This window comes from Chelonoidis abingdonii, chromosome 4 (genome assembly GCF_003597395.2).
Source record: "Chelonoidis abingdonii isolate Lonesome George chromosome 4, CheloAbing_2.0, whole genome shotgun sequence".
Taxonomy (NCBI): Eukaryota; Metazoa; Chordata; order Testudines; family Testudinidae; genus Chelonoidis; species Chelonoidis abingdonii.
In genome coordinates this window covers 24509755-24522850 of record NC_133772.1, presented here as the reverse complement: position 1 = coordinate 24522850, position 13096 = coordinate 24509755, and the positions used below count along the sequence as shown (strand labels likewise).

The 13096-nt window shown below is 46.1% G+C and overlaps 1 protein-coding gene across 1 annotated transcript in view; it reads left to right on the top strand.

The window, feature by feature from the left end:
- The window catches only part of UBE2T (ubiquitin conjugating enzyme E2 T), a 19288-nt gene extending 9235 nt beyond the window's left edge, over nt 1–10053 (top strand). Inside the window, exon 6 of the mRNA XM_032791900.1 lies at nt 9689–10053. Coding sequence (XP_032647791.1) covers nt 9689–9817 — 129 coding nt within the window. The 3' untranslated portion in view covers nt 9818–10053. The remainder of the gene's footprint in view (nt 1–9688) is intronic.
- The last annotated feature ends 3043 nt before the right edge of the window (nt 10054–13096 follow it).

Sequence of the window (13096 nt, the reverse complement as noted above, 5' to 3'; positions counted from 1 at the left end):
ACCCGTCCCTCTTCAGGGACCCCTCTCACAAGCAATTCCTATTGCAAGAGGTCCAGGCGCTCCTAAAACTGGGAGCCATAGAGGAGGTGCCAAAAGACATGAGCGGCAAGAGGTTCTATTCCCGCTACTTCTTAATCCCCAAGGCAAAGGGAGGTCTACGACCGATCCTAGACCTGCAAGAACTCAACAAATTCATGATAAAGCTGAAGTTCCGCATGGTATCCCTGGGACCATCATCCCATCCCTGGATCCGGGAGACTGGTATGCCGCCCTCGATAAGAAGGATGCGTATTTCCACATCAGCATTTATCCGCCACACAGACTGTACCTCCGTTTTGTGGTCAATCACCAACACTTTCAGTTCACTGTACTTCCCTTTGGCCTTTCTACAGCTCCACGGGTCTTCACCAAATGCATGGCTGTAGTAGCCGGCTCCCTCTGGCGTCGTCGAGTACACGTCTACCCGTATCTTGACGATTTGCTCATTCGAGGGATTTCCCAATCACAAGTATCACAGCACCTGTGCATCATCAGAGACCTCTTCGGGAGCCTAGGCCTCAAGATCAACCCAGAAAAGTCTACTCTGACACCCACGCAGAGAATAGACTTCATCGGAGCTGTTCTGGACTCCAGTCTGGCCAGAGCCTGCCTCCCCCAGTCGCGTTTTCAAACAATGGCTTCAATAATTCGAAGTCTTCAATCCTTTCTGACAACGTTGGTGCGCACCTGCCTCAGCCTAGTAGGTCACATGGCCTCCTGCACCTTTGTGACCAAGTACGCAAGGCTACGTCTCCATCCCTTCCAAACCTGGCTTGCTTCAATATACCATCCACACAGAGACAGTCTGGATTCGGTGCTCACTATCCCCAGGAAGATTCTCGATTCCCTCACTTGGTGGTTAGACCCCTCTCTGGTCTGCGCAGGGATGCCATTCCACCCACCGCAACACTCGGTGGCCCTAACCACAGACGCGTCATCTCTATGTTGGGGTGCCCACCTCGGGAGCCACACTCAAGGCCTTTGGTTGCCCCAAGAGCTGGCCTTGCACATCAACGTGAGGGAGCTGAGAGCAGTCCATCTAGCATGCCAGGTGTTTCGGGACTATCTACAAGGCTGTAGTGTATCAGTGTTCACGGACAGCACAATGGCCATGTTTTACATAAACAAGCAGGGCGGGGCACGCTCCTCCCTCCTTTGTCAAGAAGCCATCCGCCTCTGGGACTTTTGCATAGCCCATTCTATCGATTTGGTAGCGTCTTTTCTCTCAGGAGTCCAGAACACTCTCGCAGATCACCTCAGCAGGTCCTTCCTGTCTCATGAGTGGTCGATTTGTCGGAACGTTATCCATTCTGTTTTCCGGAGGTGGGCTTTCCCCACATAGACCTCTTTGCCTCTCGAGAGAACAGGAAATGCCAGGTGTTCTGCTCCTTCCAAGGGCCCCGGGCTCCCTCTCAGACGCATTCCTGATCCCGTGGAAGAGGCACCTACTTTATGCCTTCCACCGTTTCCGCTCGTCCACAGAGTCCTACTCAAAGCTCCGCAGGGACAGAGCCCACCTGATCCTCATTGCTCCAGCATGGCGAGGCAGCATTGGTACCCCTGTTGTTCGACCTCTCAGTGGCAGACCCGATCCCCCTGCCACTCTTGCCAGACCTCATAACACAGGACTTCGGCAGGCTTCACCATCTGGACCTGCAATCCCTTCATCTCACAGCATGGCTGCTGTGTGGTTGAGCCAGTCTGAGTTGCGCTGCTCTGCCTCAGTACAACAGGTGTTCTTGGGCAGTAGGAAGCTTTCCACTAGGATGACATATCTCGCCAAGTGGAAGCGTTTCTCCTACTGGTGCACTCAGAGTGACTTAGTCCCCGGACAGGTATCTGTCCCTACTGTCCTGGATTATCTATGGTCCCTGAAAGAGCAGGGCCTGGCGGTCTCTTCTATAAGGTGCATCTGGCAGCTATTTCTGCCTTCCACCCAGGGGAAAGTGACCGTTCAATCTTTTCTCACCCCATAGTTTCCAGGTTCCTTAAGGGATTGGAATGGTTGTACCCTCAAGTCAGATGTCTGACCCCTACCTGGGATCTAAACTTGCTTATGGGTGCCCCTTTTGAGCCTCTGGCCACCTGCTCGCTGCTGTACCTCTCCTGGAAGACAGCCTTCCTCGTCGCTATCACCTCGGCAAGACGAGTATCGGAGCTTCGGGCTTTGACAGTGGATCCCCCGTATACGGTATTCCACAAGGACAAGGTACAGCTGCAACCACACCCCTCTTTCCTCCCTAAGGTGGTGTCTGCTTTTCATGTCAATCAAGACATCTTTCTCCCAGTCTTTTTTCGGAAGCTGCACTCATCACGTCGGGAACAACAGCTACATACCTTGGATTTCCGCAGGGCTCTTGCCTTTTATATCGAGAGAACCAAACCCTTCCTACATTCGCCTCAGCTCTTTGTAGTGGTGGCAGACTGGATGAAAGGCATGCCGGTCTTCCCAACGAATTTCATCTTGGGTGACATCCTGCATCTGAACATGCTATGAATTGGCTCACATTCCGGCTAGCCATCTCACCGCCCATTCTACTCAGGCGCAAGCCTCATCTGCCGCTTTCCTGGCCCATGTCCCCATCCAGGAAATATGTCGCGCTGCTACCTGGTCATCGATTCACACCTTTGCCTCACATTATGGATTGGTTCAACAGTCCAGAGACGATGCAGCCTTTGGCTCAGCAGTTTTGCATTCTGCAACGTCTCACTCCGACCCCACCGCCTAGGTAAGGCTTGGGAATCACCTACTGGAATGGATATGAGCAAGCACTCGAAGAAGAAAACATGGTACTCACCTTTGTAACTGTTGTTCTTCGAGATGTGTTGCTCATATCCATTCCAAACCTGCCCTCCTTCCCCACTGTCAGAGTAACCGGCAAGAAGGAACTGAAGGGCCGTTGGGTCAGCAGGGGTATATATCCAGCGCTATAGCGGCGCCACTCCAGGGGGCGACCCAGCCAACCCACCGAGTGTTGCTAGGGTAAAAATCTTCCAACGAGCGTGCAGGCGGCGTGCACACACCTAATTTGAATGGATATGAGCAACACATCTCGAAGAAGACGTTACTCACCTTTGTAACTGTTGTTTTCCTGTGTGTGTGGCCTTGTATACACTTGAAGTTTTGTCCGTATAACTATACTGATATAGTTATTCAGGCAAAACCTTCCTAGTGTAGACACAGCTCATGCCAGCATAAGGACTTTTTTGCTGATATAACTGCAGCTAGGTGTACACTGTAGATTTCTACTTGGATAACTGTCAGTTGAGATGTGAAGAGGTGTGAGATCTCTGACAGACAGAGCTGTGCTGGCAGAAGCCCCTAATGTAGATGCAGGTATTCCAGCAAAGCTGCTCTTCTACCAGTGTAGTTTGTGTCATTTGTGATGGGTTGGAGAGGTGGTTTTACCATATATTTAGACCATATTCTGTCGGCGTAGCTGTGTCCACACTAAATGTGCTTTCCTGGTATGGTATATTGATATTCCTGTACCAGCAAAGTACTCCTAGTGCAGACATAGCTTGTGTCTACACTGGGCTCTTTGCTAGTTCTAAAAACGTTTATTTAAAAAAATCACACCCATAACTGACATTATTATACTGGCAACATTTCTAGAGTATACCAGACCTGTGTCTCGGTTGAGTCCTTCCAATTCCTGTGTCTGCTCTGCATGGACTTATGAAAAGTGCCCTGGGATATTTTTAAGAGTTGGGGTCCATCAAAATGTCCCTTCCTGTTGTACTTTGTGCTGGCTGTTTGTGTAATATAAATGTACAGTTATATTTGGGAAGTGTATGGTCATATGCAGATTATAGAAGGGGATTATGTCCTCTTAACATGGGGATTGCTCATGACATCTGTCACAGGGTGGCTGGCCCCTGTAACTGAGTAGGTCCAGCTCCCCTATGCCAGAGCAAGTGCTCCCAGCTAGGCCAGGTAAGGGGGCAGAGTTGCATCTGCCGCTATAGAGTGAGTTCCACTGAAGGGCTGGCTAGGAGAAGGCACTGGCTGATGGAGAGTGAGACAGGAAATTGCAAGAGGCAGGACTGCCAGAGAAACCCTGTTGAGGGGAGGTATTGAAAGCCTGAGATTCAAATGGTGAGCTGAGAAAATGTTTTTGTTGGTTTGTTTAAGTTTAGGAATAAAACTGCATGAAAGAGACCTTGGGTGTGGCAGTGTGTTTTGGCAACCTGGGGAGGAGCCCTGCCTTGTGACAACTTCCCTCTACTAGTGTTTGTGAGAGGTTAAATGAATTTAACAAAAGTTGATTCCATACTTTATTTGTATTGTGGTCATGCCTAGAAACCCCAGTCAAGGCTTGGGATCCCTTTGTGCTAGGCATCTCTCTCTCTCTCTCTCTCTCTCTCTCTCTCTCTCTCACACACAGGCACACACACACACCCCGTGGAAGGTGCTGGTCACTCCTCTCTGTGGTTTTACTATGTGGGTAAAACATATAGGGTCTGCTATTCAACCCTTTTCCTTATGTGTAGCTCCTGAAGATGGAGCTAGGCATTTTAGATCTCCTCCAACAAATTTATTCTAGTTATAATGGACTGTGCCTCTAGCTGCCCCAGTGCTGTGGTGCTGCTCAGTGGGGACAAGGGAGTGGGCTGTCAACCCACTGAAGACTGGCAGGTGGGTTTCCTTAGTATCATGTTTGTTTGGGAGAGATCTCTTATGCTGAAGCATATTAGTGAAAGGATGAGATGATATAACTAGCCATCTTTTCTGCACCCTCACCTGATGGAATGCCATGGTTAGGAGTCTTCCCTGAACTCCTTAGGCAACATTAAAAACATTTTCAGATAAAATATGTACCTGAAGTCCTACGTTTTGGGTGGCTAATAGACTCAGCAGGCGTTCCCTGGGATTTTACTCTTTGAGCAAGCTCCTGTATGTGTACAAAGTTGAGGCCCTACTAGACCTAGTGTGAAAGGAGTGAGGGCAACAGGTCTGTCATAGTGGTAGTGGAGGAGAAATTGCCTCTTGCACAACCCGAGACAAATGATTGTAGGCACAGAATGCTAGGGCAAGTTTAGAGATGCGGTCTCTTGAGGCAGAACAACATGCAGCTAGCCACTGCCCATTTCCACATGCTCAGCAAAGACACTATGTTTTAGTATTCTCCCCTGTACACAGTGGGAGGGAGTGGAGCTCGTGGTAGAAGGGATGCTCTAAATTCTCACCGTATCAGCTACGGAGAGATAGAAGAGGGCTACTTAGGGCCTGATTTTGCATTGTCCTGTACCATGTGCTGTCATGTAAGCCAGTGTAAAGTGCTCAGTTGGCAGTGTTACACACTTTGCACTGCTGTGAATGACTGCATGAGGTGCTAGGCCATGGAGAATCAGGTCCTAGATGTGTGGAGGAGAGGGAAAAGCAGGGACCTGGTTACTACTCCCCACAACTAGTTGCTGGGATGGATCATGACTCAGAACTCTTCATAGTGCTTGATTAGAGAAGTGCAGCAACTGTAGAATAGCTTCTGTTTGTTGATCCTTCACATGAAATGGCTTTAACAAAGGAGTCAAAGGCGGCCTTCAGCCTCAGTTGGTTAGTGTTTCCCTTTTTCTACTTAAATATCCAGCAAGCTGTAGAGGAAACAACTAGAATTGTTTTGCAATTGTAATACTAGGGGGCACCTGCACCTGCACTCTTGACAGTTGTCTGACTTCTGGAAAATAGCTGGGCAGTCTCATTCCCCAGACTAATGAAAATAGGTTGCTTGTCCAATTTACCTTCCTACTGGAGAATGTACTTGTCTTGTTCCTCCAGTAGGTGGTGTATTTGGTTTTGTATTATCTTAGCTTCCCATGGCAAATGGGGACTGATGTCTGACAAAGTCCTTGCCTCCCAGGCTCTGCACAGCTCTGTCCCTGCCCCTTGGCTCACTGCTTCCATCAACCCCTGTTTCACTGGGGCACTGTGCTCAGCTCATCCTGCCTTTTCGTCACACTCCCTTTTTCTTCCCCCGCAAGCACCTCTGTGGGCATCCTGTACACTCCAAACAAGCTCTCTGATCCTGCGTGCCATGGAACCATTGTGCTGTCTCAACACCTCATTTCTTAGATCTCCCCTAACCTGACCACTCTTCTCCCTTAAATTAGTAACGTAAATCACATTTTAAAACTATGGAGAACTAACCCCATATAAACAATCAGCCTTGTGACATGACTTTGTGTAAGCCTTGTCCTCCTCAATTGCATCCTTGAGCATTGTCTGTCCCAAAGTCCTGTCTAATTTAGACTGTAAGCTCTTTATGCAGTGATTGTTTCTTTCATTTGGAAGGTCTGTCTCCTATGTATACAGGTCTTGCTTTTGTGACTGGCAGCTCCATTGCAATGTAACTGTCACGGAAGGCTGTGATGGTGCAGAGTAAGGAGATCCCTTGGATAACAGACTCTCAGCCCCACAGGTTTTGCTGATGGGGACTGAGACCTTGACTGTGCCCAGTTTTCATTGGGGTGCCAGTATTGTATAGTAGGATAATGCACACCTGGCACCTGTGTTGCTGCAATATTCTGAACTAATGGCAGGTTTGTTTAAGATTGTTGATTTCATAGCTAGGTACAGAGAGTTACAGTAATCAAGCCTGGAGGTCCATGAATGTGTGGATCAATGTGGCCAAGTCTGCACCTGCCAGGAGAATGCAAAGTTGTCATAGCAGTGGAGCCCTGCAAATCTGCAGATACCCCTTTTATATCTGCAGATATCTGCAGATCATGTTTGCAGCTTGCGGATCGGATGTAGATACAAATTTTGTATCTTACTGGCTGTAAGTTGAAAAGGGCATTCCCCTGTGGCTGTAGCTACTGGAATATCCAATCCAAGTGGACACTAGGCCTGTGGGTTGTTTCAAGGATTTGAGAGGATTTGAGAGGGAGGCTGTATGATGCAGGGTGATATTGCAAAGTTGCTTCTTTTCTCTACCAGCTTCACCTCAATCTTTCCAGTCAGCTGCTCTCATCTAGTTGCTTATTTTAGTTTATACTCCTTAGGTCCCCTGTAACTCCTCTGTATCCTGTTATGTACTTGGGGGTTAAAAAAAGACAATATGAGTGTTAAGGTTGCAAAGTCAAGCACTTGAGAGTTAGGAGGTGTCAGAGTTAAGGTTGCTTGTACAAACTGAATTTGCCCCCTTCTTTAGTAATACTCAGTCTTTTAATTAAATAATCACACACTTATTATTTATTAGTATTACTTTAGTGGCTAGGAGCCCTAGTCATGGACCAGAATCACATTGTGCTAGGTAAAGACAAGGCACAAACTTTTTGCCAGAGCCCCCCTACTTCATTCAGTGCAACAGATGGACAGTATTCACTGACATGGTTATTCAGTGTTTTTATTCTCATCATTGAGTTACCCTGTGCCTCACTTGTGCGTATCATCCAAACCCTACTCTGGAGACAGTATTATTAATTCCCTTGTGGGCTTTTCTGGGGTGCTCTTCATTATAGTGTCTGAGTTTTCAGAAACATTAATGAAATTATCTTCACAACAGCCCTATTGAGATAGGGAGGCATTAATTTCATCTTATAGTGGGGGAACTGAAGCACAGATATTGAGGCCAAAATAGCCCAAGTGTCCACAAATGTTGGGTGCCCAGTTTGAGATGGGCAGGGCCTGATTTTTCAGGGCACTTAGCATTTTTATGGCACTACTTATGTTCAAACAGTTCCCTTTGATTTAAATTAGCAGTTCTAAGTTCTCAGCACTTCTACAAATCAGGCTCCAGAATCTCAAGTTGGGCACCTAGAAAATGAATGCAGTGGCCACCTGTGAAAATTTTGGTTTTACGTGACTCACCCCGCATCACATAGGAGCTCTGTGGCAGAATCCAGTTCTTCAGGGTGGCATTCAACTGTTCTAACCATGAGACCATTCTTTCTCTTCCTGTAATTCACTGCCTTATTCACAACACAGTTAACTTCTGCAACAAATGAGGCTGGGCTCCTACCTGTTAAGAGGGCTAATGCCAATGTAAGATTCAGGCCTGTATTTTTGCCTAAGATGGCATTTTGGGTTTTGCTTGCCTGTTTGAGTCTTGATACACTTACATTCTTATTAATATGTGAGAACAAAGGACAAATGGACTGTGTATGTTGCTTCTGCCTAGCCAGATGGGTTTATTAGCATACTGGGAACAGATAAGAGCAGTTTGTGTTACTAGAGCGCACACTTTAAGACTGTCTCAACTCCTATCTCAAGGCAAGGTCAAGCAACCATTGGGGAGGGGCAAATGGGGATTGGAGGGAAGGTATAAAACACTAAAAGACCAAAGAAATGCATGTCCCTGACCATAGCACAACCTCACTCCTTACCCCTGCCATGGGGTACAAAAGAGGTGGGACGAAGACCCCAGACCCATGACCCCCCCCAGAATGGAACATGACCATAAGTTGTAAGTGGTGGGACTATGGGCATGCCTCTCGGTTATAATTATGCCTGTTGAGGAGAGCTGGGACAGGACACTGGGAAACAAGGCTCTGTGACGTCAGAGTTGTGGGACACATGCTTGCTGGAAACTAATCCCAATAAATATCGTATTGCCTGCACTTTGGATTTCTGGTCTTCTGCTTTCTGTTTGTGTGACAAGAACCAAGGGAGAGGGTGAAGGGAAAACACTCTTAACACTAGAGACAATGACTTCTTTCACTAGGCAACCCTGATTTGTTCCCTGAACGCTCTCATCTTGTGTACTGAATGAGATGGGAGTCCTCAGGAAAAATAGTTTGTGATCATGTAATTAAAGGGGAGGAGAGGAACTTAAGGCAGGTCTACATTAGAAAGTTAGGGCAACCCAGCTTTGTCATTCAGGGATGTGAAAAATTCACACCTCTGGGAGACATAGTTAAGCTGGTGTAATCCCCAGTGTAGACAGTGCTAGGTTGACAAAAGAATTCTTCCATCAACTTAGCTACTGACTCCCAGAGAAGTGAATTTACACTTTTTTATTAATTTGTTTTTTTAATGAAAATTTAAAAACTAACTTTAATTGAAATTTTTCATTTTGGTTTTTGGAAAACCAATTTTTTTTTTTTACATTTTTGATATTTTTCTATCATTTGCTCTCAATTAAACGTAGTAGAATGAATTTCTAGGTTATTCCCCTCCACCCCTCCCACACACACTTTTTCCCTTTTTCCTTTCACTCTAACTCTTCGGACTTCCTGAATTTTGGGAAAGTTCCAGAGTGGCAGAAGGAAACATAGGAGTGGAAGGGACTTCCTGGCTCATCAGGTCCAGTCTCTGCTATCACAGGCAACCCCATCAAATAACCTGGGTCATAAATTTATCAAACTCTGTCATAACACTAGTTAGGTTGTTCACTCCCACTGCTCCTGTTGGGAGGCTGTTCCAGAACTCACTTTTCTGATGGCTAGAAACCTTCTAATTTCCAACCTAGATTGGTCAATTTATACACTTTTTAGTGCTGGATTTGTATACAGTAGTCTGAAGTGCTTTGGGATATTTCCCCCCACACGCTGTGTTATAAATGTGTAAGTCTGGCAATAATTTTCAAAGAGGAAGTGCTAGGAAGTGAACGCTCCTTCTAGGGCAGACTTGATCTTTCAAACTGACTGTGAATGTTACAAATATAAAGGTAACCTTCTTTATTTGAATCATTTGTGTCTTATGTACCAGGCTTCCAAAACTCCAGATGAGGAAGTGACCCAAAGCGAGTCTAGCACTCCCAAAGAATCTGCCATCTCCCAGAAAAGAAAAGCAAATGATACCAGCAGGAAGGGGAAAAAACCCTGCCTCGATTCATAGAGGTTTTCTGTGTAAATACACATTCATAAAAATGTTTAACACTGGCAGGTTTCACTTGTCTCTCAGTGCTTGAGCTAATACTTGCGATGGCAGGGGTTTGTTTTCAAATTTAAGCTTTTATTTTGTTTCAGTAGCATTACATGTTTTGTATTCTTGTTCCTCTTGCATTGTTTGTCTCTAAGTTTTGTGAAGGAAGGCAGAATTGGGAATAATAAATCAGTTTTACATGTTTTAGAGTTCTCTTGTGATGGCGGTCATTGTGTGAATGAGAAATTGCTTAACATAGCCCAGGGACGGTATGTGACCAGTCTGGCTTTTTTGTTTTTGTAGTTGATGACAGGCTAGAAATTGGAGCACATAATTAAAGGATGTACTTGAATTTGTAAGTAATATTTTGCTGTTTCCCGCCACAATTGAAACATCAGCACACCTGCCTGTAGCAGACACTTCAGTTTCCCTTGTTGGAATAATAATAGTAAATGATACATGAGTGTGGACATATTGTATACTTTTTGTATCTCACCCTTTCCCCAGCCATCTTCCCACCTGTGCAATCAGTAACCAGCTCATAAATCAGACGAACACTACTTCCACAAGCTGAGCAGATGACTTAATGTTTTATAGCCCAAAATGGAGCGGAGTCTACGGGGAGACTTAAACTGGTGTAATTTATACCTTCCAGTCCCTTAAGGCATATTTGCATCCACTCATCAACTTGTAACTTACACCTCAAGTCTGCATGTGGCCATTTAATGTAATGTAATTTAAATTTTGGTAATCTTGATACCCGAGGGACTGAAAAAGGTGAGAGTTTCTCTTGCTATGCTAACTGGGCTATGTAAGAAATTGTAATTTAATGGAGCAGCTTCTATTCCTCACTTCCTTCTGACTTCTCAACATGTAAATTTCACCGTCAGTTCCCTTATGCACTAGTATATAGGTGCAAAGAAGTCTGACTTTCAGAGGTACTGTGATCCTATTGATTTCAGTTGGAATTATGGGTGCCGAGCAATTCTGGCAAAGTCCTGAAAATGTCCTTTTTACACCACCTCCGCAATGGGTCATTAAACTGAATCTGAACTAAGCAGTAGTTTAGTGAATAGAAGTGCTCTGTCACTAGCTTATATTTGGGCTCATCTGCGCTTAAAATACCATAGTGGCTCAACTGCAGCGCTTCAGAGAAGATGCTTCCTTTGCCAGTGGCATGGTTTCTGCCATTGGCATAGGTAATCCACTTTGCCAAGAGGCAGTAGCTCAGGCGGCAAGAGAATTCTCCCGTCAGCCTAGCGCTGTCTACACCAAGGGTTAGGTCAGTTTTTAACTTTGCCTCTTAGGTGTGGATTTTTCAAAGCCCTGATCGATGTAATTATACCGACCTAATTTCCTGGTGTAGGCCAGGCCTTAGACACAAGAGCCACAGGTCTATAGAAAATTACATATTTATGCAGGAAATACGTGTTAAATTGACTAGGCTAATAGCCTTTATGATAGGAACATGGAAGCTGCCATGCTGGATCAGACTCCTCTAGTTCAGTATCCTGTTTCTGATGATACTGTAGGGCATGTCCCCAGTGGGCCATGAAGGCATGTTTGGGGGGGAAGAGGGGGAGTATGGCAAAGCCTAGACCAGCCCCCACAGAGAGCGCGGAGAGAACATCACCCAGCCCCGCTCTGCCCGCAACTCTGCTCTGGCCCTGGTTCCTGTGCACTTGGCTGCAGCTCTGCTCCTGGAGCTGCCCACAGCCTTTGCCCTGCCCTCAGCTGTGGCCCCTTTACCCCTGACTGTGCCCTCTTACCCCCTGCCCCCGGGAGCGGTGTCCCCAATGCTTGAAAAGTTTAGGGCCCACTGTACTAGATGCTTCAGAGAAACCCCCTTGTGGGCAATGACATTCTAACAACATGGATGAATATGGAATTTGTGTCTTTGTGCCATGGTTTGTGTATTACCGTAATTTCCAGGAGCCCTAGTTATGGAACAAGAATCACAGTAAGTGCTGAATGTTATTTCTACATGCTAATTCTGTAACTAGACCTAGCACTTCACCCACCCCGGAGAAAGAGAAACTCCCTTCTCTGGCAACACAGGACAGAGAGCATATGGGGGAGGAGAGTGTACAGGAAAGGACAGAAGAGGTGGAAGGCTGTTTCATGCACAAGGCCAGCATGAAGGGAAAGGTGAATCCATGGGCCTAATTTTGCAGCCTCTTCTATTGAAGTGAATGGGAGCTCGATGGAGAAAGAAGGGGTGCTTGCAGCAGCTGGGACTGAGTGCAAGGAGATGAGGCAGTGACAGGCAGGTGGAGGAATGGAGTGAGGCAGAGGAGAGGTGGGGCAGGGCCTTCAAAGTCAGCGTATCCTTAGAGGAGAATTGAATGAGATTTGATTTTTAAAAGAAAACAGTTCCCTGTAGCTAGTCTGTTAATTTCTAGGCCTGAACTTCATGTCTTTGACTACATGAAACTCAGCAATGAAGTTGGGACCAGAACATGTTAAATTCTCAGGCCTCTGCTCTCCCAGAAGCTGCAGGGAGCCCCTCCAACCACTCCATGCAGACTCAGCGTATAGGCAGCCGGGGAATTAAAGCCTTTGCTTCAGTGACCCTCTTTCCCTCACCTCCCGTACAGAGTAGTAGTAATAGCTGCATCTAAATATTTCCTATCCAGCTCAACAGGAGTTTGCTTCTCCAGTAGGGACTGAACGTGGGGGAACAGGGCACAGCCCTTCCTGTACTAATTCTGAGGTCGTTAGTGACGATGAATGTGTGGAAAGTCAATTAGCTCCCCTCACTCAAGTGCTTGCCCATGCAGGAAGTCCCACTGAACAGTCAAAATGTGGTTCTACTCTGAACTGCTTTGGGGAATTCTGTGAGGCTCAGTGAATGCAGAGCAAATGCGTTCAGTTTACCTATAATGGGATGTTTTCTCCTACTGCTAGCCCCACTTATCTTCAGGGCTTGTCTGTGTTAAAGCTTCTGCATTCTGTATTGGATGCACAGAAGGAGCCCAGTTTCAGGGCTTGTCTACATTACATACATATCACAGACACAAAATGGAGTTAGCCAAGTCAAAGAGTTCTGTCTCAGATGGTGTTTTTTACCTTTTCTTGTGCATCCCCAAAAGCTTATTGGCCGAGATACTAATGTTAATGAGACACAACCAACCAGTCATGGGTTTTTAACCCCATTCTAGGGGAAAACTGCAACCATTATAACTTACTTTAAAATTACAATTTATTTTTCTATAGCGTCTTTCATACAGGATGCTTTACAGTTCATATACA